This window comes from Podarcis tiliguerta (genome assembly GCF_965153285.1).
Source record: "Podarcis tiliguerta genome assembly, chromosome: 11".
Taxonomy (NCBI): domain Eukaryota; kingdom Metazoa; phylum Chordata; class Lepidosauria; order Squamata; family Lacertidae; genus Podarcis; species Podarcis tiliguerta.
This window is the reverse complement of record NC_139544.1, coordinates 38,403,195-38,426,701: the sequence shown is the minus strand read 5'-3', so window position 1 is coordinate 38,426,701 and position 23,507 is coordinate 38,403,195. Positions and strand designations below refer to the sequence as shown.

Sequence of the window (23,507 nt, the reverse complement as noted above, 5' to 3'; positions counted from 1 at the left end):
CTCAATAGCAGAAAACAAAAAAGGCCTTTTTTTACACCCACTTTTCATCATGCATTTGCATTCTAACCAACATGGCAGTTGGCTGGTTTTTTTAATGTCTATTCTATAGCAAACAATGTAGCAGGAACTAAGAACATAAGACAAGCCGGCTGGATCAGGCCACCTAGTGCAGCGTCCTGTTCTCACAGCGGCTTGTGGGTTGTTAGCACCCAAAATGCATATGTATATGGTTAATTGCAAGAGCTGTAGAACTCTATGATGTCATATACTCTGGTAGTTATGGCAGTTGGTACAGTTATGGCAGTTAGTCTTAAAAGTTAGGGCTGCAGGAATGTTGTGTTTTGCTGCTGCCTGCCTCAGAGTCAGAGTATCAGTCAGTCTGTAACAGTTTAATCTATGTGAGACCTATTAGCAATTTAAGTATCACCTACCTTCATTGTATATTTAATCTGGAACTGAAAGTATACTAAGTAAAAGCTATATATTATTTTAAACTTGCGTAGTTTATATAGGTGGAGACAGGAGTGCCTGACGTGCTCTGATCCATGGGGTCATGAAGAGTCAGACACGACTAAACGACTAAACAACAACAGTTTTTATAGGAGGAGAAAAGAGAACTAATTAAAGGGTCGAATGTCCCAGGGCTGACTTCTGCATATCTCTGCAAATGGGAACTAGAGTCTAATTCCCACATGGCTGACTAAAATGCCCATGGGAAGTCTGCAAGAGCACTCAGCAACTGGTATTGCTAAACTTCTAAAATACTTTCAAAGTACAAACCATAACACCTCTTTGAGATGCTCATGAATTAAGTCAAGAAAAGTAAAAAGACCATCAAAGTCTCTGTGGTAGTGGTAAGTGATAAATCTCTAGAAGGACTTGCTTTTTCTTTCTTTTTTAGTCTGCAACTTCATTATTTCAACTGTCTTTCAGAAACTCTGCCAGGCAAGTAAATCGGTTGCAGGTCAAGACCACAATATAAAAGAAAATCAGATATTTGTATCAAAATATGTTGTCACTGGAATATTTTTTCTGTTGATCTTTATGATTTAGTGTCTGCAGTGATTGCAGTACCACTTTGACTTTTCCTGACCTGGTGACTATCCATAGGCCAATTCATTAGGAATATCTCCCAGCACATCCTCCATCAAAAAAGGACGTGCTCTATTATATAGCACAGTGATGCCCAACAGGTCGATCTACTGGTCGATCTACCCTGGTCGATCATGGTTGATTGCGGGAACCTGCTCCCGTCCCCAAAAAAGCTAAACAACTTTGGGTCAAAGTCCCCCCAAAAAAGCTCAGCAACTCTGGTCAATCCAATGGGTAGATCACTGCCAGGTTTTTTTATAGTGGGAGTAGATCACAGTCCCTTGGAAGTTGGATGTGCCTGATAGCACATTGATTTCACTGTTCAAGATGAAATTTACAATGGACTTGTGCTTGTTATTAGCATATACAATACAGCAGTCCCATAAATAACATATCTAAGATTGCTGTGTCTCTATATATGAAATGTAAATTTTAAAAATAGTTACAAATCACAGGATACAGCATAGGTATAGGATATGGAGCAGACCAACCCCCCAGCTCATAACCCAGGTGCTTAAAAGCTTAAAAACTTGTTCTGGCTGCCCATATGTTACTGGGTCAAGTTCAGGATTCTTTATTACTAGGGTCCAGGATACCCAATTCCTTCTTACCCTGCCCTATCGCTGAAATCTTCAGAGTTCTCTTTGTTAGTGATCTACTATGTCTCAGATGTACAGTGCATATCTACCAGGAGCCATGCATTAAGAATTATGGGGCTGACTCTATGGAACTTCACCCCAGCTGAGATAAGTCTGTCCCCCACCCTACTGAACTCCAGGTGTTCAACGAAAACAAGGCATTCTAAGTCAAATTATGCTTATCTGATGTTTTCACCTGTGTTTTTTCTTGTTTTAAACACTGTGTTGCTTGACTGGTGCATTGTTTTATTGATGGTTTTGCAGCAGCAGTTGGGCAATAAACACAGGGTGGTGTGTCACACCTGGTTTTCCATTTTGCTAGCATCGCCGCCACTTACCAAAAGCCAATCTGACTCTTGAACCTGAACCACATTGAACACTGCATTCCTCACCTCTCCCTCTCAGGAATTATCAACAATGCTCACTTTCAGGAAGACAGGTGTGCAACACCAAACCACCCACTGCAGCTGTTTTTCTGCAAACCATTTTGTGACCATTCATGACAGAAAGCTGTCCATAAACATTGGAAATTAAATAAATGTTGCACTGCCTGAGGCAGTCCCACTTTAGCTATTTTGCCAGCATATCACTGGTGTATCTGTCATGTCCAAAAAATACTATATTGACATTCATATCCATCAACCATGATCACTCTATTATACTAATATCAAGTGTCTTTAAACCCCCTTCTTCAGAGTGGTGGTAATCAAGAAAAAGCACAGGAAAGAAATTTTTCCACAGAAATTATTTAATTCTTACACTTGGCAAGGGGCATTTGAGATCGTTAATTAACAGTAGTGTGCTTGCAAATCACTGAAGACACTTTTGTCTCCAGGAATGTCCAGGAGTTTTCTGGACCAGATTTAACCATATTAGAATGGCAGCAAAATCACATGTCAAAGCTACTGCTTTACTGCTCCCCCTCCCTCTTGCTCCACTCCTACTCTCAACTTCAGCTTGCTAAAAATTATGGCCAGCTAAGGTTCAGGGAGTTTATGATGCGATTATGAGCAATCATCATAGAATGCGTGGCTCCGTGTCAAAGAGGAGCACAAAGAAGAATGACCAAGAAATAAAAATTGCAGTGAGAAGCAATTAAGAGTCCAGAAATAATTTGTTTTCAATTGCAGAGCTGGGAGATGGCAGGTCTTTTCATTCTTCCAGCTTTTCCCCACGATATTATTGTGCACCAAACTAGATGAGACATTAATCAAGTGATTGGTTTTTGCATTAGCAGTCAAAGTGGTAGCAGAGGGCAGAGGGAGAGAGAAATCTGAACCAGGAGTGTAGCATTGGAGGAGGGAGTTTTAATCATTTGCCACTGCCATGGCCCTGATCCAGATTGCCCCTTCTGCCACAGCTGCTTTTTGCATTGATTGAGAGGCTCCCACCGAAACCCTCACTTGCAATATTATGAATTCAGCAGCTCAACTATTGCCTTCTTGTTCACTAACACTATGTCTTATGATTTTTATTTCATTCTTATTTTTTACTCATGCACATTTCTGCCCTGCATGATTCTAAAGCCTTGGGAGTCATTTCCAATAATTTAAAACCCCCACACACAGATATAAAATTTTCTATAAACATGGGACAAAAGCACAAAACACCAATTCATCTTTATTGTCTTTTCCCTTCCCACCAACTATGAGAACTTTAGACCACACTTTCAGAAAATTCTTAGATGCTGGCAAATCCCTAGGGGAAATAAATTCTGCCATTGACAGCAGCTGCCAAGAACATTTCTCTATAATGTCCTTGCTGTCTGCATGTGGCACACAGCTAATAAATTGAAGAAAGATCTCCAGGTTATAGTTTGATGGAATTGTCAACACTGCAGTAGGAGTAACTACAAGAACTATCTGCTAATGCCTTGGTCAGTAATAGTGGTACTTCCTGTAGGAAATAAGACCCACCTGGTATTTAAACAGACTGTGGCATCTTTTGAAGCTCAGTCTTGTTCATTCATTGGGTTGTGTCCTATGCTAGTCCTACTCAGAGTAGACGTATTGAAATTAATGAGCCTAGGTTACTTATGCTTTTAATTTCAATGGATCTAATTTGAATTGGGCTAGTGCTAGATACAGCCAATAGATCCAAATGTTGTAAGCTATATGGTGCTCAGTTTCAGCCATGCTGTTTGTCTGACCACCAGCAGCTACTTAAAAGGTAGGAATAAAGCAGGATGGTTGTGGATTGGGCTTCTTAAAATCCCCACAATGGCCTCCTGAAAACCAAGCTTTCTTTTCCAAAAAGCTTCTCCAATTTTGGTTCCAAATCAGCAAAATACGAGCCAGAGTTCTCCTTCTTTTTCTGCTCCACATAAAAAGAACACCGAGTTTCCTTTTGTATATATATTGCGGTTGTCATTTTGCAATCATGGCAGCTGAAAGCCAAAATGTGCACTCCTTCATCAAAACTCTCAGATGAAAATGGAGCTTTTGGCTATATTCACCCCTCATGAAAAGAGACTGTAGGGTAATAACAGATTCTCATTATGTAGTAAATATTTCAAGACTTAGCCATTGCTTAGCCATCAAAGGAAGACATTAAAGTGATAAGCAAGGCTAATGCTCCTGCGTTAACAGCCCCTTTCATAGTAGCCCAAGATTTTAATGCAGTATCCTATCAGCTTGGCAAAGGGACTCTGAATTGAATCTGTGACACATCTATAAAGCTGGACCGATATATTCTAGAGAAGCATATTGAGATGTATCATTCTAATTACAGAATAACATAACTGAAATACCCCATTCACAAAGGCCAAGTCCTCAACACTGAGCCAAAGCAAATGTATACCCAGCTTTTTTTAATCATACTCTCCTTTTGAATTTATGGATACAGGAGTGGCAAGGACCCTAATATTTTGAGCTGATGTCAGGAATCATATCCATAAGTTACGGCAGCAACTTTATCGTCACAACATCACCCTCTCCCTCTCAGTAACCTGCATGCAACATTTGGAAGCTAGGTGAGCAATGCTAGGTGAGCAATGTCAGCTAGTATTACTTCCTAGGTAAGCTTCTCCAAGTAGGGCTGGGAATGTCTCTTGCCTGAAACACTGGATAACTGCTATTGGCTATTACAATGGTACCTCGGGTTAAGTACTTAATTCATTCCGGAGGTCCGTTCTTAACCTGAAACTGTTCTTAACCTGAAGCACCACTTTAGCTAATGGGGCCTCCTGCTACCACCACACCGCCGGAGCACGATTTCTGTTCTCATCCTGAAGCAAAGTTCTTAACCCGAGGTAATATTTCTGGGTTAGTGGAGTCTGTAACCTGAAGCGTATGTAACCTGAGGTACCACTGTATATTGATTGATTGATTGATTGATTGATTGAATGAATGAATGAATGGATGAATGAATGAATCTTTATTGCTAAAAGCTATAAGCCGTCACAACTGGTCACAATGAGTAGAAATATATTTATAATGCTGGGGAACCTCTGCTCTCCCAGATGAGGAATTGAAATGTGAAAAGAAAAAAGAATCTGGCATGTGAGAGTCACATGGCATTGCAAAACCAGATTAATTTCAAGCTACATTGTGGGACTTCATATCATACACCAATGCAAAATAATTTTAGCAACCTTTCCAACCTGAATTATTGGACATTTGGAGTATCTGATCCTTACTTTTTCAAAATATCTTCATTCATTTGGTGTTTGTTGGCACCTTTGACAAATATGGAAGCCGATCAATATGCGTATATGACCACTCTTTTTGTTGTGTTGTTATATTTTGTATTTCACCTTTGAGGACTTTTTGCTTTCCGAAACTTTTTTGCTTATCTGACCACATGTTGCTTACAGATGTTTGACCAAGCCACCTTAATTCCTTGCATTAAACAAAAACAGAAAGGTTTTATGCAGGGCTAGGGGATAATCTGATTCTGTCACATGCAGGAAGGCCAGTTTTGAATACATTTCAAACTAACTCATGTGGCTAGTATATCTTTCCAAAAGATTTATGTCTTATTGTTACTCTACCACCCTTCCTACCCAAAGGAGCCATGGCGAAGTCCCAGCATGAGCTTTAAAATGTTCTGACTTGCCCAAACTATTTCCAACATGTAGATTATATGGGGAGATATCATAGCTTAGTGGCAGAGCATCTGATTTGCATGCAAAAGGTCCCAGGTACAGTCCCCAGAAAGCTGGGCTGGGAATGTCTCCTCTCTGGAACCCTGGAGAGCTGCTGCTACTCAGTGCTGACAATGCTAACCTAGATTATCCTGCTCAGTATAAGGCAGCTCCCTTTGCTTTCAGTTTGTTTGGAATCAAACTGGAGACAAGTAAGCATAAGTCTCCCATGAAGCAAGCATGTTAAGCTGAAAGTTAAGGTTTTACTTTCCCATTCTCATTGGTCACGGCTCTTGAGTATGGCAGCTACTCCGCTACCATCTGTCTGTGGATTAATACCAGGCACAGGAAATGCCAAGATTGACTTAGGCACTGACTCGGTTACATCTAGTACTGCCAGCTGTCATTAGCAATATACTGAGCTAGAGGGACCTTTCGTCTGATTGACTGGCACTTCGATCTCAAGAATATGTAGTTGGTGCACCTGCTCTTACAATGCATCTGCAACTCTGGCATCACATCACACATTGCAAGATGTTACTCAACCACAACAGTCAGTACAATCCTTCTCAAGTACATATGCTGGTGAAGCAAGCAAGTGCAGAATAATGGTTATTTTTAGTGAAATTAGCTATCCATTCAAATTCAGTATAGTTCTCTTTCCAAAGAATAAGAGACATGAAGATTATCTGCAATAATGATAAAAGGAGATGCTTTCTTTACAATGTTCCGGGGGGGGGGGGGGCGGATTCTGAGCACTTAATAGCTAAGCTGTAACCTTTTGTTTCTTTTTAAGAAACACAAAAAAGTAACATATTATTCCAAGCCACATAGTCTATAGGGGACAATTGCTGGTAGGCATATGTATTTTTGTATTATATCCATAATACCCATTAGAAAATCCATACAGTAATACAGTAGGCCCTTATAGAGACAGTGACTTGAACTTGTATTTGAAAACATAAGCAACACAGTGACCATCCAGCTACCATTTTGTTTCATATTAAGACAATTAACAATTTGATGCAAAACAAAGACAAAAAAGCAAACTATAGCTGGAAATGTGATGATGCCTGCTTGAGTTTGTAGAAAGAGACATTAAGTCTCTCTTTCTCTATATGTTTTAAGAGCTGGAAGTGATCATTAGAAGACATATTGTCCAACCCCCTGCTCAAAGCAGAAATCTAGCAACTAGTATCCAACCTTTGAGTCTTTCCCTCAATTCCTGTCTTTTAGCACACAAATACATAATTCAGTATTAATATTGTATCTCCCCTTGAAACTCAGCTTGCAAGGTCATGCCAAAGCAATGTACATGGCAAAATTGTGCATGCTGCACATTGTTGTTGACTGTGTTTCTACACTGAAACCTAACTGAGCAATGTACATAAAAAGAGCTGAAGGCAACTATTAGTATTATAACTGTCTGAATCACTTCTGAGAATCTTTGCTAGTCTTTGAAATGTTTTGTTTTCCTTCCAACCCCTTGAAATTTTGTTTTATCAACTTTTTGGCAGTCTAGAAGTAGAATCATGGAATTGTAGAGTTGGCAGGTACCCAATGGTCATCTAGTCAAACACCTGCAATGCAGGAAAAAGCAGACATAGAAAATATGAAGGTAGCTCTGTCAATATCTTAACAATGAGCTTTCAGCCCAAGTAGAAAGGTCACAGTTAGCATTCAGATGGGAGCCTATCGGTCTCTTATATAGCAGCTAGTATACTGTCCTCTGTCCACCCACATGAAGCAGAGTAAACAATAGACTATCAGCCCTGGCAAACTACCATGCTGGCACAGAGGGTATGAAATATGCTTCCAGATTTCTACTTTGAGATCCCTGGCACTGTATATGAACCTCCAATATTGCATGGGATTTTGCTTTGGTGATAACGTCTGGGCTTAGACTTAAGATGACTTAGACTATTGAAGCCCAGTATTATCTTCTACAGAGTATCAGGGTCTTTCAACCCTGATACTTTGAGATCTGTTTTTCAAACTCCAGGGACTGAACCTGAGGGCTGCTACATGAAATGATGAAGTCTGCCACCAGGCAACAACCTAATCTTTTTTTTCTTTTCTTTTCTTGCCTCGACAATTCCACATGAGGAGGAACCTTTAAATTCACTGTGAGCTTTACTTTAGGCAAAATATTAATGGCAATTCAACTTTTACTGTATATTCGTATTATTTTCTCAAAGGTTGAAAAGGAAACTAGCTTTCCCTTAAATATTAATGACTGGGTGAAAACTGTTGGCCGAATCATGAAGAAGCAGATGAGACAATCGTTTCCCCCAACTTTTTAAAGTTGCACCACATATAGAAATTCAACATATGCAGTTTTTCCAACATAGATATGCTGTGGTAGAAAAGGTGCACCTTTTGAACTTCTGCCTGTTGCATGAAGCGGCTTGTTTTTTTAAAGAGCTTTTGTTAGTGAAGAAGAAGAGTTTCAATTTGATATCCCGCCTTTCACTCCTTTTAAGGAGTCTCAAAGCGGCTAACATTCTCCTTTCCCTTCCTCCTCCACAACAAACACTCTGTGAGGTGAGTGGGGCTGAGAGACTTCAGAGAAGTGTGACTGGCCCAAGGTCACCCAGCAGCTGCATGTGGAGGAGCGGAGACGCGAACCCTGTTCCCCAGATTACGAGACTACCGCTCTTAACCACTACACCACACTGGCTCTCAGTGAAAGGATGGCAGTCAGGTGACAGCAGCCATTCATTTTCAAAGATTCACTTTTTTCATTGTCTTGGCTGTTCAGAGGCATTGATAACAGAGGTTGTACAGGGTTCCTTGATGGTAATCTGTTACTCTGCTGCTTCTCCCCAGTGCATTATTATGGGCTACACAGACAATTAATTGGCCATTGCACAAGGCAATCTGATTGTGTGAACTGTTTCTCATTCTGTCCCATCCATTCATCGTATTCTCTTGCCCCAAAGAAAGCTTTAAAAATGTAATGCTAACCGATAAATCTTTTTATAATAGGATGTAGAGCCTATACTCTAATGAACAGTTGTGAAAAATTACATGTTCCAGTGATGAAATAAATTGCCCTATTAACAGCTTAATCTTATTTCATCAATATTTGATTTGTAGCAATCACTGAGAATAAATGTGCCCATAAGCTCAGTGATTTTAAATTCCAACCCACAGTGCTACGTCCACTTTTTCATCAAAATGTCATTATTTCTGCATTGTTACCACTTACACTCTTAGACAGAAAGTATTTTAAAGAAACAAAGTACTTTGACTCTAAAAAGTTTGTTTGGTGTAATAGTTCTACAACAACTATAGAACATTTTATATTTGAGTTCATAAGCACACACTAAAGATAAAGCCAGCGGTGTGTGAAATATTCATAGGTGGAGTCTTGGCTCTGTTGAGCTTAACAGCTAAGCTTGAAGTTACTTTAGTCTTACTACAAGAAAGTGAAATATCATAACATGGGGACCCCAGAATGGGCATTTTCTGCTATTGACCATGTACTATGGAATGCCACTCACTCTACCCTACGTGAAGCAACAACCAACAGTTGTTTTACATGTCTTGTGAAGACCAGTCTATTTGTCAAGCTTTCCCTGACCCATAAGATTGGGCCTTGTTTTAAGTCAAAGTTGGTGTCAGATGCAGCAATAAAGAATGCAGATCTCTCTTGTCAGTGAAATTAACTAATTATTCAAGGAAATGAACATACAACAGCCCAGTGGTCTCAGCAACATTCCTCAGCAGGTCTTGACCCTGCTGAGGAGTTGCCAGTTTCTATGCTTTTATACTATTGCTTCCACGCCTCTCTAAGGCTCCTCCTCTCCTGGATGTTTCCCAAGCAGTCTCATACTTCACATGCACACCTCTGACCTCTGTTCTGCTCTTCTCATTGCTCTGTGAGTTCTTGGAGACCAGGGGGGAGGGGAGCTTGTTGCAGCAAGAGAGGGAAGGTCTCTGGATTCTTCAGCAATTCCTTGACCACCCTCTCCTCTGCTTCAGCTTTGGAGTCTGAACTGCTCCCTGTCACAGGCTCTTCCTGCTCACTAAACCCTGTCACCCCTTCAGCACTTCCTCCCAGTCTTCTTCCTCTGACCTCTCCTCAGTGTCCCACCAGCAATCCCCTGCTCTTAGCTTTCCTCCTCTTGGGGTTCCCTGGCTGGTTCCTCCTACCACTCTTCTTCAGCCAGCGAGTTCCTGACATTTTATGTGTTGAAGTTTCCTGGATTCCTGTTATTATTTTTCTATGCTTTTATACTATTGCTTAAATGAGTTTTCTGTTTTGCTTTTGCTGTTGTTTTATACTATGCACTTAGAGATTTTTGAAAGATTGAGCATTTTATAAATGCTTTTAAATTTAAAAATAAAAAATAAAAACTGGAAATGAGAGATGGAAGGAGGCCTTGCTGAAATCAACTGATGAAACTGAGAAAGTCACACACTCTGCTAATCAATTTTCAGTATAACGATTAAGGAACACATTCTACTCTTTGCTCAAATCCCAAGTATTGTAATCTTATGTACATACCATTCATGTTGATGGAGCTTGTATAGCAGAAGTTCCTGATGGATCATATCCAACAGCTTTCTAATGAGCACATCAGGTGATATGAAAAATGAAAATGAAAAAGCTTAATTGGCTGAGAAGCGTTAGGAAGTGAACAAATATTCATGGATAACAAAGATAATAATACAGCTCTGAATAAAGAACTGCTTAATGGCAGGATACACTAAACACAAAGGATGCCATTAAATTGAGATCAAGGGTGTTATAAACATGTACTTATTTAAGGTTTATTATTGTGTAGATGCATTGCAGTTGCAGGGACCACAGAAGGTTACATCAATATGTAAAAGCTTTTTACTTGCAGGGCTTATTAAAAAGAGAGGAGGGGAACTTTTTTGTTTAAAGGAATAATTTGAATATCTGAAATTTGATATTTAAATATTCAGGAGCTTCATCGGTTGAACTTTCTAAAACTACCAAAATATACATTTTATCTCATTTTACTAAAGAAGTCTAGGCTAACATCACATCCTTTTGAAAAACCAACCAATATATCCATATTCAAAGACAAGAGACCTACTTAGAGGGGAGGAATGGACAAGCCAGAGATCTCTGAGGTTATCTTTGTGGGTGGGTGTATATTGCAGGTGCTGGCTGCATATTGCACTCACTCGCTGGCCACTCTCCACCTTAGAGCAGATTTATGCCACAAGGTGCCATAGGAAGGCACTGGACATAGTAAAAGATCCATCGCATCCTGGTCACTGTCTCTTCGAGCTCTTGCCTTCGGGACGGAGATACAGGACGATGAAGACAAGAACGAGCTGTCTTAAGAACAGCTTCTTCTCCAGAGCGATCTCGGCCCTGAATGGGAAACCCGGACTTTGAAAGTCATCTAATCTCCCTTGCTGTATTATACTGTATTGTTTAATTAGTGTTTTTATGGAGCAATCAAGTAATTTCGTTGTCCCCGAAGGGGGCAATGACAATAAAGATATTATTATTATTATTATTATTATTATTATTATTATTATTAAGTCCTTTGTTATTGCTCTTGGCCATCCTTTGACTCTGGTTTTTGGACCTTTCTGTGGAAGGTCTATTCTGTATTATGTATTCTAATCGTAATTTTCCTTTAAGGTTGCTGCTTTAACCTCTCTTTATTCCTTAGGTTTACTCCATTTATCTGGTTTTCATTCTTAGTGCATCCTGACCTTGCTATGGTTACTAATGGTTGCCATATTCAGAGCCAGGAAGGAATTTGCCTGTAGACAAATTGGTCGGTCTAGAGGTTTTGCCTTCCTCATAGCAAATCATCACAACTTTGGGCAGTTAAGGCATTGGGTGGAATCCTAGTCTTCAAGCTTTGGGGTAAAGTGGTACATCACCCTGCCCTGAACCAGCAACGTAATCAGGATACCCTGTTAGAGGGGTCTCGGTGGAAGCTTTTGTCCAGAAGTGAAGCATGGGGACAGATGGGCCATAGAGCTTCTAGTGGCATCCTTAGGACAATGACCTCAGTAGATCAACACCTTGGAGGAGGCCACATTCCTTGGCACGACACTGAAGTGGTTTCAGCCCTCTGGCAGGAGGCTAAAATAGATATTCACCCAATGCCTGAGCCAAAATTCCACCTGCACCTGTAATCAATAAAGTTGTGGCCATTTTTAATCCAGCTCATTCTCTGTTTGAGTTTATTCTATCACGCCTCACATTACTCACTGCACAGGGAAGGGTGGCACTGTGACAGGTACTACAATCACGTTATTCTTGTTTTGGATGCATTTGTCATAATGTTTCACATAACCCAATGTATTTTAGGAGCACTGTATGTTTTCTAAAACTGAGACAACTACAGTACATAACACATAGCTGAGCGAATCACTTCGTTGACTAATTCCTGCATACGGTTATTATTTTTACAGCTTAAAGTAGAATTTCTTGTTGCTGCTGTTTGCATAGTCATCCATGAGGAAGCCTTTAACCTGAAATGCAACATGCACCTCTAAGGCTCTCCTTCTTTTCCGGGCTTCTTGATACTGAGCACTCTCAGGCCCTTTGTTGACAAATTTATATTGCTCTTTTCTAACCTCTCCCTCTAGTGGCAGGAAGGAATTAAATTGATTTGTTCTAGGAGGATCATAAATTATCTAGGTATTTGGCACTAAATATTCATGAGGTTCAATTTTTGATATGAAAAGTTGGCTTAAGATTGCTTTCTGTGTTTGGGGGGAATTGTTTGTTGTCCTGATATGCTGCTGCTTTGGAACCACTCTGAAAACTTTCTTTTCCTTTACTACATGATCCCACTCAATCAGGGATCATGCAGAGAACAGGATGTCATGACATCACATGACGACATCCCTCAGATCAAACAAAGCTCTCCCATAACTATGACTCTTAATAAGGGAACAGTCCCTTCTGCCCAGGCAATTGTTTGATGCGCCTTGCCAAGCACTGTAGTGACAGTTTCATTGCCTACCAGCAGCATACAATGGAGCTCTCATCACTTGTGGCTGCACTAGACTAGTTGGGGCACAATGCAACTGTGCATCCCTTTAATGGGAATGCAGTGCAGGTAAACAACATTCATAGCCAGACAGATTCCCAAATCATAGGAGCATACCAAACAACTTTATAGCCAGACTACTTTTCTAGTATTGTCATGCTCTGACTGGCAACAGCTCTCCATGGTCCTGGGTAGAGATATTTCTCATCATCTACAGATCCCTCTAATTGTAGGTGGCAGGATTTGAACATGGAAGCTTCTATGTGGAGGAAATATGTCCTAATGCTGACCAATGAGTTCCACTGCATTATTTCATTGAATTATTTTTAACAGGATATGCCATTCACAATCAACAATGCCCATTGGATCAGGGGAGAGAACACTGGCCGAGTTACGACCAAAATAGGAGCATATTCCTTCTTCCAAACACTCACTTTTCTGTAATTTGTGTTGCAGTTTTAAATGAAATTATAAAATAGGAAAAATCAACAAAAGAAGAAAACAATGGAGTGTGGTCAGGTAGAAGCCATTGTATAAGGAACTGGAATACTCTGTTAGCGCTGCTCATTATATATTTAATAAAATAATAACTGTAAGAATAGTAAAAAAAGAAAGGGGGGAATCACCCAAGGGTGGGTGTACAGTGTGTGTTGTTTTTGGTGGGGTGGCTAAATCTTATCTTTCTATCTATCCATTAATTGCCCCTTTAAGGTCAGCACTAGAATTTTACTCTACTAGGTGATTGGCTAATAGTAATGGAGTAAAAATAGTTCAACTGGATAGATAGATAGATAGATAGATAGATAGATAGATAGATATTATAAATAAGAATACTAAATTAACCTTCCTAATAATCGTAAATTAATTAACCTAATGCATCGCCTGTATTAATTTAATAGAAGGAACTAACAAAGTTGCCTGTATCCACAGCTGGCAACACCCTCCTCAACCATTACTGAAGAATAAAAACTATGCACAACTAACGATTATTAACATTGTTTCCCCAGTTTAATGTCTACTTCCAGTTTATTTACATTGTTGTTTTCAAACTCTTTCTGTCTTTCAGGTAAACAGTGTAAGCACAACCAGAAGCTGCACCAGAAGTTCACATTACACTGCTTGAAGAAGGAACATATGTTCTCAAGTAAACTTAGTGCTGTACAAAAAGAAATGCCTTTTTTTTTTTTTTGCAATGTAACAAGCTTTATTAATAGTCTTACAATGCATTACATATATATAGTACATCTCGTAGAGTAAATTGAAAAAGAAATGCCTATTTAAAACTCTGCATTTATTTTCCACAGCTGTTCTCAATAACTACATCCCCTGGAAATTACAGACATAGCTAGTCAAAGATGGAAGCATGTATCCCATTCCAGAGTTCATTTTGTCCATGCAACCAGGGTCCATGACATGTATATCTCTATGGAGCAGACACCTAACACACATAAATAATTTCAGATATCCTACTGATACTACTTGTCAGGCTCCCATCCCAAATCACTGTGTCAGCAACTCTTACTGGTAAGCAAGGAAGAGTTCTTTATTCAGACTAAGAGCAGTACAGGCTCAGTAGGAAACGCAAGGCCAGAAGTCAAGATTCCAAGATTCAAGAACAAAGAAAGAGGTTCATAATGGGAGCTTTGAAGCTGTCTTGACAGTTGACATGTTTCTCCTCCCAAGTTTTTAAAGATGTGGTAGAGTGAGCTCCCCCACAGGACACGCTCACCCTATAAATATTCTGTACATGCACTCAATCAGGGCAGATGCACCTGGTCCCACCTGTGAAGACAGCACCTGGTTCACAATGACAACTGTATCTTGCCCTCTGCCTCCAGCTCCTGTGCCACTTCCTCCTGTTCAGTCCCTAGTCAAAGTCCTCCCCATTCCCAGATAAGGCAGAGGAGCCAGCCAGTCTGCTTCTCTCTCTCTGACATCTAGAGTCACAAAGGGAGGACATCTCTTTTTTGAACCTGGATTCCAGTCCCCCATCTGTACATTCCCTTCGTTTTCCTCCTGGTCTGTGTGAGGCTGATGGAGCTGAAGGGCACATGACGCTTATGGACATTTAGGTGCACTCTTTCTAAAGCATTTGTTACTGCTACCATCTGCCCAATAAAAGGCACACAGAGCTTCTGCCGAGGCAATATTGCCTTACTTTGCAAAACTTTGATATGTACAAGATGCACAATTTTGAGGTGTACAAGTCACAGCTCAATATTCCTTTTAAAATCTCTAGCGAACTAATAGATAAATGTGAAGACACAATTTTAAAAGTCAACTGTTGTTCATCAGCTGTGACACATTTGTCAAACCTGTAATTTCCCCAATACTTACTATTTTAGTTGTTGGCAATATCTGATGGAGCTAACATATGCATTATATTTTAGCACATTTTAGTTTGAGGATTTCACTTCTCTTCACAGTACACATCGCATGCATCTGACTCACTTTGACTAGAATAAGTACTTCCTTTAGAGAAAATGGAGCAGATCATTGGCTTGATTGCTCATGGAAGTGAAGTTTTTTCCAATAAAAATATTGTGCAATTGAGTTAAGGACATTCCCTTCTCTGTACAGTAAAGGAAAATGATTGCCATAATAGTATTACTCACCTGACAAATCAGATTTGGTCCTGAATAACTGATTGAGAATCATTATCTTTCAAACAAAAGGAAACAAATGACATTTTCCTGAATACTACACTGTAGCCAGAAATAAATTGTATATGAGTCAGGATTAGAATTTAGAGAAATCAATTGGCAAACCAAACTGTTATGAACTAAGAGCCAATTCAGATATCCAGCATGCATGCATGCAGTTCTCCACACTCCCCTAGAGAAGCCCACCTAGTGCCCACACTGCTGTCTTTTGGATATCAGATTAAGACATTTCTGTTTTTCCTTGGTTTGTAGAAAGTGTTAGCCATACTCAAAGTAGATCCATTGAAATTATTGGGCATGACTAACTGAGGTTCATTAATTTCAATTGGATATATTCCAAGAATTTAGCTGGATAAATCTCCCAGTTTTAAATCCTCGCAGTACAGTTGGTGGTTTTAATGTATAGAATTTATTAGTGTTTTAGTTCTGCGCACAATATAATGTTCTGTTGTGTTGGTTCTGTATTGCTATATTAGTTGTCTCTTAAGCTTATTGTAACTCGATAGGACTTCTGAGTAAATATGGATCAGGCTGCAATCTGATGGGTATTCTGAAATTCGCTATCTGTTCACTTTAATGAAGTGGGTTGCTCCTCTTGTAAGAAGATATGTCTATAGAGCTTTCCTCTCCTGGGAAGTATATATCATGGGTGCTCAATGAGAACATTACCACTCCATCTTCCACAACAATAAAAAGGTAAAGGTAAAGGTACCCCTGCCCGTATGGGCCAGTCGTGTCCGACTCTAGGGTTGTGCGCTCATCTCACTTAAGAGGCCGGGAGCCAGCGCTGTCCGAAGACACTTCCGGGTCACCTGGCCAGTGTGACGAAGCTGCTCTGGCGAGCCAGCACCAGCGCAGCACACGGAAACGCCGTTTACCTTCCCGCTATAAAGTGGTACCTATTTATCTACTTGCACTTAGGGGTGCTTTCGAACTGCTAGGTGGGCAGGAGCTGGGACCGGAAGACGGGAGCTCACCCTGCCGCGGGGATTCGAACCACCGACCATACGGTCGGCAAGTCCTAGGCACTGAGGTTTTACCCACAGCGCCACCCGCGTCCACAACAATAGCCACCTTAAAATATCTAAAGGACTGTCACATGTGAGATGGAGCAAGCTTGTTTTCTCCTGCTCTGGAAGGTAGGACCCAAACCAATGGCTTCAAGTTACAAGAAGGGAGATTCTGACTAAGCATCAGGAAGAACTTTCTGACAGTAAGAGCTGTTTGACAATGGAATGGACTCCCTTGGAAGGTGGTGGACTCTCCTTCCTTGGAAGTTTTTAAGCAGAGGTTGGATGACGATATATCATGGTTGCTTTAGTTGAGATTCTTGCTTTGCAGGGGGTTGGACTAGATGACACTTGGGGTCCCTTCCAACTCTATGAGTCTATGATTCCATACATATCCTTTCTTCCAAAGAGTTCAAGACAGCATATAATGTTTCCCTTTCCTTCCGCCTCACTTCCCATTTTAACCTAACAACAAACTCTGAGTGAGAGGAGCTGGTCCCAGGTCACCCAGCGAGTTTTGCGGCTTAGTGGTGAATGTGATTTGACTCAGTTTCCCCAGTTTCAGTTTGACACTCTAATCACTGCACCACACTGGTTCTTAATCACTTGGACTGAAGTGACAGTCAAGACATTCAGGTCTTGTTATTAAAGAACTTGGAACAGCAGTAAAGAAAATGCCCTAAATATATTTTCACTTTGGGGTAAAGGGAGAGGAAGACCAGATATAAACTATAAACTGTAAAAGGCACAACAAATCTCTTCTAGAGAACTCCAATATTACAATTTAAAATATTGATGTTTGAGCCTCTTGCAGACTTTCTAAAATAACTCTATAGGGAAGCTAGTTTCTGTTATTTCTTTCCCAAAGACATGCATTCCAACATTTATGGAAGTTAATTTTCTAGATTGAATGGCCGCACAATCACAAATGAGTTCCAAAGTTTTGACATCTTGTAGCTAGGTCTTAATTTGAGACAGAGCTCAATGCCACATCCTGTAGGCCTGGCTCCAAATGACAGTGCCCAACCTTAGAAGCAAGTGATAATCAGGAGGATTACTGTAATCCAGGTGCATTTTCCTCATCACTGAGCATTCAGAGTTACCTCCATAGATAAAGAAGCAGACTGGAGAGCCTCTTTTCCAAAGCAGAGGTCCTACAGGGATGTACTTTAACAAGATATAAGGTGACACAGAATCAAGCCTTGAACCCTAGTTTGCTCTTTATAACTAATTACAGATACGCACACGAGATGCAACATGAATCAGAACAATTTATTCGGATTGCTATGTACAATTCCTTAAGTTTTCACATTGATCTTAACTGAAGAGAAGCTATAACATTTGACTGTGTACAGTAGACATAATACATTTAAACCACACCCACAAGAATCCTGGGACCTGTAGTTTGTTAAAGGTGCTGGGATTTGTACCTCTGTGGGTGTAGAATACTGTACATCTCTCAGAACTCTTGTGGGATGTCCTGAAATTAACTCACTTTTCTTCTTTTTTATTTTTTATTTTTTTCCAATATATTGGCTATCAAAAGAATCTCTCTCAGCTTTAATGTATGTTCATCAAAAACCCAAAGTCATTCCATGAGATTTGTCAGCAATGAGCCTTATTTCAGCAAGAAATAGCAATTAGAGCTGCATCCTTCCAATAACAATAATAACTCTAGCCTCACAAAGGACCCTTGATGATCCCTCATTTTGAAACAAAAGTAACAGCTTTTGTGAAGCAAAAGTAATAACTTAGTGATTTATGTGCATTGAAAGAAAGGGGGAAATGGTGCAAATTCATCTTTCAGGAAGTTACCATATTATCTTTGTGTGTTGTTTACGGCTACAAGCGCTATCATATTTTAGAGATAACTCACCAGAGCTTTTCTATGAACAAAGCAGGGGATTTGTGGTTAAACCTTGTAAAAACGCTGTTCACACTTACCGTATTTTTCGCCCTATAGGACGCACTTTTTCCCCTCCAAAAATGAAGGGGAAATCTGGGTGCGTCCTATGGGGCGAATGCAGGCTTCGCGGACCTCTCTGCAAACAGCAGGAGCGCTCCCGCTGCTGGCCGAGAGGTGCCTGCATGCTGAAGCCTGCGCGCGCTGAGCTCAGCGCGCCCAGGCTTCGCGGACCTCTCCGCAAACAGCAGGAGCGCTCCCGCTGCTGGCGGAGAGGTGCCTGCATGCGGAAGCCTGCGCGCGCTGAGCTCAGCGCGCCCAGGCTTCGCGGACCTCTCCGCTAGCAGCGGGAGCGCTCCCGCTGCTGGCGGAGAGGTGCCTGCATGCCGAAGCCTGCGCGCGCTGAGCTCAGCGTGCCCAGGCTTCGCGGACCTCTCCGCTAGCAGCGGGAGCGCTCCCGCTGCTGGCGGAGAGGTGCCTGCATGCCGAAGCCTGCGCGCGCTGAGCTCAGCGCGCCCAGGCTTCGCGGACCTCTCCGCTAGCAGCGGGAGCGCTCCCGCTGCTGGCGGAGAGGTGCCTGCATGCCGAAGCCTGCGCGCGCTGAGCTCAGCGCGCCCAGGCTTCGCGGACCTCTCCGCTAGCAGCGGGAGCGCTCCCGCTGCTGGCGGAGAGGTGCCTGCATGCCGAAACCTGCGCGCGCTGAGCTCAGCGCGCCCAGGCTTCGCGGACCTCTCCGCTAGCAGCGGGAGCGCTCCCGCTGCTGGCGGAGAGGTGCCTGCATGCCGAAGCCTGCGCGCGCTGAGCTCAGCGCGCCCAGGCTTCGCGGACCTCTCCGCTAGCAGCGGGAGCCAGCACTGGGCTCCCACGGCTTGCAGAGAGCTGCCTGTTTGGGGGCTGGGGTCGGGGGAAGCTCGGGCTTCCCCAACCCCGCGCCTGGGGGGGAAATAATTTTTTTCCTTTATTTCCCCCCAAAAAAACTAGGTGCGCCTTATGGGACGGTGCGTCCTATAGGGCGAAAAATACGGTAGTTGATCATATTCCTGTGAACGTTCCAAACTTGGAATGCTCGCATTAGGACTGAAATAAAGTCATTGGACCAGTCACACATTGTCAAGTAATTGTTAAGTGTTTGAAGTGTTAACTTATTAGAACTGGGTGCACTACAGAGATTTCCATTATTACAAAAATAAAAATCAAAGCTGGTTAACTGTTGTGGTGAAGCAATGACATTAAAAGTTCTAAATAATTGTAATGAATTATTTAACGCCACAGGGTCTCCATTAGAACAGAAGCTTAATTGGGGAATACTGTACAATAAAAAGACACACTACTATCTAAAAAGAGGAATTATTGGCTTCATCCAGCAATATCTGAATGCAGTCTAACAATATGCTAAGAACTGAACTTTTATTACCCAATGGGTAAAATAGAATGGCTTTCTGCAATAGAACTGCAATAGAACAGCATATTGTTTCTATGTTTCTAGTTTCTCCCACCTCAGTGATGTCTGTAGCCCTACTTAATGTCATTCCTGATGCCATTACAAGGTGCAAGGAGCTGTTTAGGAAGCAAGTAGGGATTCCCTTGCACTTGATCCAGAATCTGCAGTTAGTACAGAATGATGCAGCTCAATTGCCAACAGGAAGGAGACCCTGTTAGCATTTTATACCTCTGTTCAGAGATGAGAAGCGGACACGGAGCAATGGATCCAAACTACAAGAAAGAAGATTCCACCTAAACATTAGGAAGAACTTCCTGACAGTAAGAGCCGTTCGACAGTGGAATTTGCTGCCAAGGAGTGTGGTGGAGTCTCCTTCTTTGGAGGTCTTTAAGCAGAGGCTTGACAACCATATGTCAGGAGTGGTCTGATGGTGTTTCCTGCTTGGCAGGGGGTTGGACTCGATGGCCCTTGTGGTCTCTTCCAAATCTATGATTCTATGATTCTATGAGATCTCCACTGGTTGCCTCTTTGCTACCAGGCCAAATTCAAGATGTCACTATTAGTATATAAAGCCTTTAACAGCTTGGAACCAATTTACTTGCAGAATTGCCTTATCCCATATATGAACACACAACCACTTCATACTGCAGAATTCACACTGTTACAGACACTACATAATACTTGTTCTGCACAAGTATTTTGTAAAATAAATTTTGTAAAATAAAAAATAATAATAAACAACAACACTGGCAACTATGACTACACACAAAGACAGCACAGAGTCTGGAAAAATAACCTAAGTCAATTGCCAGCTGCCACTAGGCTACTGCTACCAAATGTTATAGTGCCCACTCACAATCACAAACTCTTTATTTACTTGAGCTATTTATGTAGTGCTCTTTATAATATTTATCACCAGGTGGGTTACAATGCTAATTAAAACATTTTCATATCTTACACAGTAAGATATGCAATGGAACATTTAAACTTCACAACCAAGCTGATGGTCTTGCAAATGTCAGCATCTGCACTGTCATGTTGGTGTTTTAAATAGGTCACAGATTATTCCAGATGATGAAAAGCTTTGGAACAATTCTGTGCTGTTGTAATCTGTGCTGTTATAATCCAGCAAAAACATAAAATGTCTCTTTAAAGCAGATATAGACAACAATGACAATTGCAACTCAGAGCCTTTCCACAGAACCACTGAGTGCATGCCCCTTCATTAATGACTTCTTCATTGACAATGGTATGAGCTACCCAGAAGCAAGGGAAGGACATCCTGGCCTCTGTCACTACTGAAAGCACAAAGGAGGTTATCATTATGCAATCCTTCCCTCCCCAGAAAAGCTCCATAGCAAGTGAATATTACCATGTCCCCAGATATTGATGAGAGAATGAGCAGATGCAGCAACACTGAGATTGAATTCTTTGTCCTACAAGGAAGAATACCATCCCAAAAGTCAGCTGCGCGGAGAATGAAAAAATGAAGGCAAGGTCACTCTGGCTGGCAAAAGGAAGAAGAGCCAGTTAGATGCAGCAACCAGCTCCATCCCAGGAAGAAATCCAGTAATGGAAGATCAGTGCAAACACCTGTTAAAATCTCTCGTGCAGACATTAACAAACAGATCTTAGTGCTTTCCTTCAACTTGCTTTCCTTTGCACATGTTGCCTTGTACATTACTGTTTTTTAAAGTCTGAGGGCAGGCTCTGCAGCTTATTTCCATTCTATGTTCAGCACCTGCCAGCAGCATTGTTGCTTTCAGAGTCAACTAAGAAACATCATTGGTAGAATGCAAGATAAAAATATAATCTTATAACAGGGAGAGAGATTGTGTTTTTCACACACACACAACACTACTTTTGTGAATACCTAAAAGGTGCCCCTTTCACCAAATACATTCCACACAACAATCGTAATGAAGCAATGAATAAGCTTTTACATTTCATAAGTCTGCCCTGCGAGAATGAAGAAATAGCTATAATAAATGTGTTGTCTTCAAGGACTCTGAGCTACAAAAAGTGGAAGCCAACACATAACCTGGTCCCATGAAAACATTCTCCTCAAGAGTATTTTGGTAGTGCAATCCCTTCAAGTGTATAATACCAACAGGGAAACTTTGGTGCTTGTTTGAGCAGCAAGACCTTAACCGCCAGATTATTGATTTATTACGTTTCTATCCCTTTTTTCTGCCAAGGAGCCCAGAGCATGCAATGCCCATGGATCCTTACAACCACCCTTACAAGGTAGGCGAGTCTGAGAGACGATGACTGGCCCAGGATCACCCAGCAGACTTCAAGCCTGGGAGGGGGATTTAAACCAAGATTTCCCTGGTCACAGTCCAACAACGACACCTCAGTGACTCCTAGTGCCTAACCTATAGAATAGGGCAAGGCTTTCCTTTTGAGAAGTACTCTGAGCATGTACGGAGCGCGCTCCAAAGCAACCACAAGCAGTAGGGCTCGGGGTCAGATCCTCCACCCCCTATGCTCTGGTGCTTTCCTTTCGGAAAGAAAAGAAGCAGCTATATTATAGCTATAGGCGCGAGAAGCAGCAGCAGCAGCAGGCGGCGACGGTACTTTAGATAGACCTCGCCGCCCCTCCCAGCCTGCTCTACTACTACAGCCACCATCCCGGGAAGGAGCGGCGCTGAAGGAGAACGAGGGCGCGGGCGAAGCCGACGAGCCCTTCTTCTCCCGCTTCCAGCGCCCCGCTTTGCCCGAGGAGACCGAGCGCTTTCCGCCGCCGTTTGTCTCCCGTCTCTTCCCGTTTGGCGCCGCGACAGCCCGCATCTCTCATAATCCCCCCCGGCGGAGACTCGACAAAGCACCGCCAAGCCAACCAGGCCTCTCTGACGCCCTCCTTGCTCTCCCTCAGAGGGCGCCTTCGCAGCGGCCGGGCGCCAAGAGGGGCAGAGGCAGGTAAATGGGGGCGGGCGAGCGCGCGGGAATTTCTGTCAGGCACGGCCGGGCTGAGGAAGAGGAGGAGGCCTAGTCGCTGTGGTCGAGGAGACAAGCAGGCAGGCGCCTCCTCCTCCTCCTCTTCCAGCCTTCGCGTGAGGGCAGAGGGAGAAGGGGGTGTCACACGAAGGCTGCCTCTTCCCTGTCGGTGTAGAATAAAGGGGCGCCTCGTCTGAAGGGGGCACAGCAGCCAGGACGGTCCCGCGAGGGAAGCCGCGTGGAAAGGAATGGCAGTGGCATCGCCCTTCCCCACACGACCCCCTGTCAAACAGTAGGGGCGGCAGCAGCAGCAGGAGTAAAAAATACAGTATGTGTGTGGAGAGAGAGAGATGAGAGAAGCTTTTCCCCACCTGTTTCGTAGGAAAGGTGGAGGGAGGAACCATGCTCCCTTTTCTAAATGAATTCCCTCTGAAGCGCCTTTTTGATTTGGAGGGAGTTAACTTGAAAGCACATTTAGAATCGCAGCCGTTTTTTCTGGATTACATTTCAGTCATTTGTAAGCGAAAAGTGCCTTTTCTTGAAGGTCCAGCAGTTGGGCAGGAAAGCATGCTGCTTCTTTTAAGGAGGGGGGGGGGGCACTACTTAAACTGCTAAATTCCACAGGGATTTATGATGCTTATTATTCTTAATTTCCATTTATAGACTGCTTACAACATGAAGATTGCAAGGCAGTACAATAAATAAGAAAATACATAAAGAATATGCATTTACACA

At 42.1% G+C, this 23,507-nt stretch overlaps 1 protein-coding gene and 3 long non-coding RNA genes across 15 annotated transcripts in view; 2 read left to right on the top strand and 2 right to left on the bottom strand.

The window, feature by feature from the left end:
- The window catches only part of LOC310660108, a 33,964-nt gene extending 10,713 nt beyond the window's left edge, over positions 1 to 23,251 (bottom strand). For 4 of the 5 annotated variants that reach the window (XR_014503194.1, XR_014503195.1, XR_014503196.1 and 1 more), the window contains exons 1-2: positions 15,431 to 15,522; positions 10,328 to 10,387 (exon numbers count right to left, since the gene is read on the bottom strand). This is a non-coding gene — a long non-coding RNA (uncharacterized lncRNA). Of the gene's footprint in view, positions 1 to 10,327; positions 10,388 to 15,430; positions 15,523 to 23,143 lie in introns of those variants that run through there. The other variant, XR_014503193.1, reaches the window with a different exon arrangement.
- On the top strand, positions 7 to 14,054 carry LOC310660086. Of its 2 annotated transcripts, none has more exons than XR_014503155.1 (3): positions 7 to 854; positions 4,575 to 4,746; positions 13,882 to 14,054. It is a non-coding gene; the product is annotated as an uncharacterized lncRNA (long non-coding RNA). The 2 variants fall into 2 exon arrangements; XR_014503156.1 differs by having other exon boundaries at positions 7 to 945.
- On the bottom strand, positions 17,743 to 20,068 carry LOC310660121. Its single transcript, XR_014503213.1, has 2 exons — positions 19,415 to 20,068; positions 17,743 to 18,427 (listed from the first exon to the last, which is right to left on the bottom strand). It is a non-coding gene; the product is annotated as an uncharacterized lncRNA (long non-coding RNA).
- RNF180 (ring finger protein 180) overlaps positions 20,553 to 23,507 on the top strand; it is a 52,417-nt gene continuing 49,462 nt past the window's right edge. For 2 of the 7 annotated variants that reach the window (XM_083404031.1, XM_083404027.1), the window contains exon 1: positions 22,749 to 23,100. Coding sequence is in view for 2 of the 7 variants with exons in the window: in XM_083404025.1 (XP_083260151.1) it covers positions 23,021 to 23,064 (44 nt within the window). In the remaining 5 variants the exon portion in view is untranslated. Of the gene's footprint in view, positions 23,101 to 23,507 lie in introns of all 7 variants that reach the window. The other 5 variants (XM_083404028.1, XM_083404026.1, XM_083404030.1 and 2 more) reach the window with 5 other exon arrangements.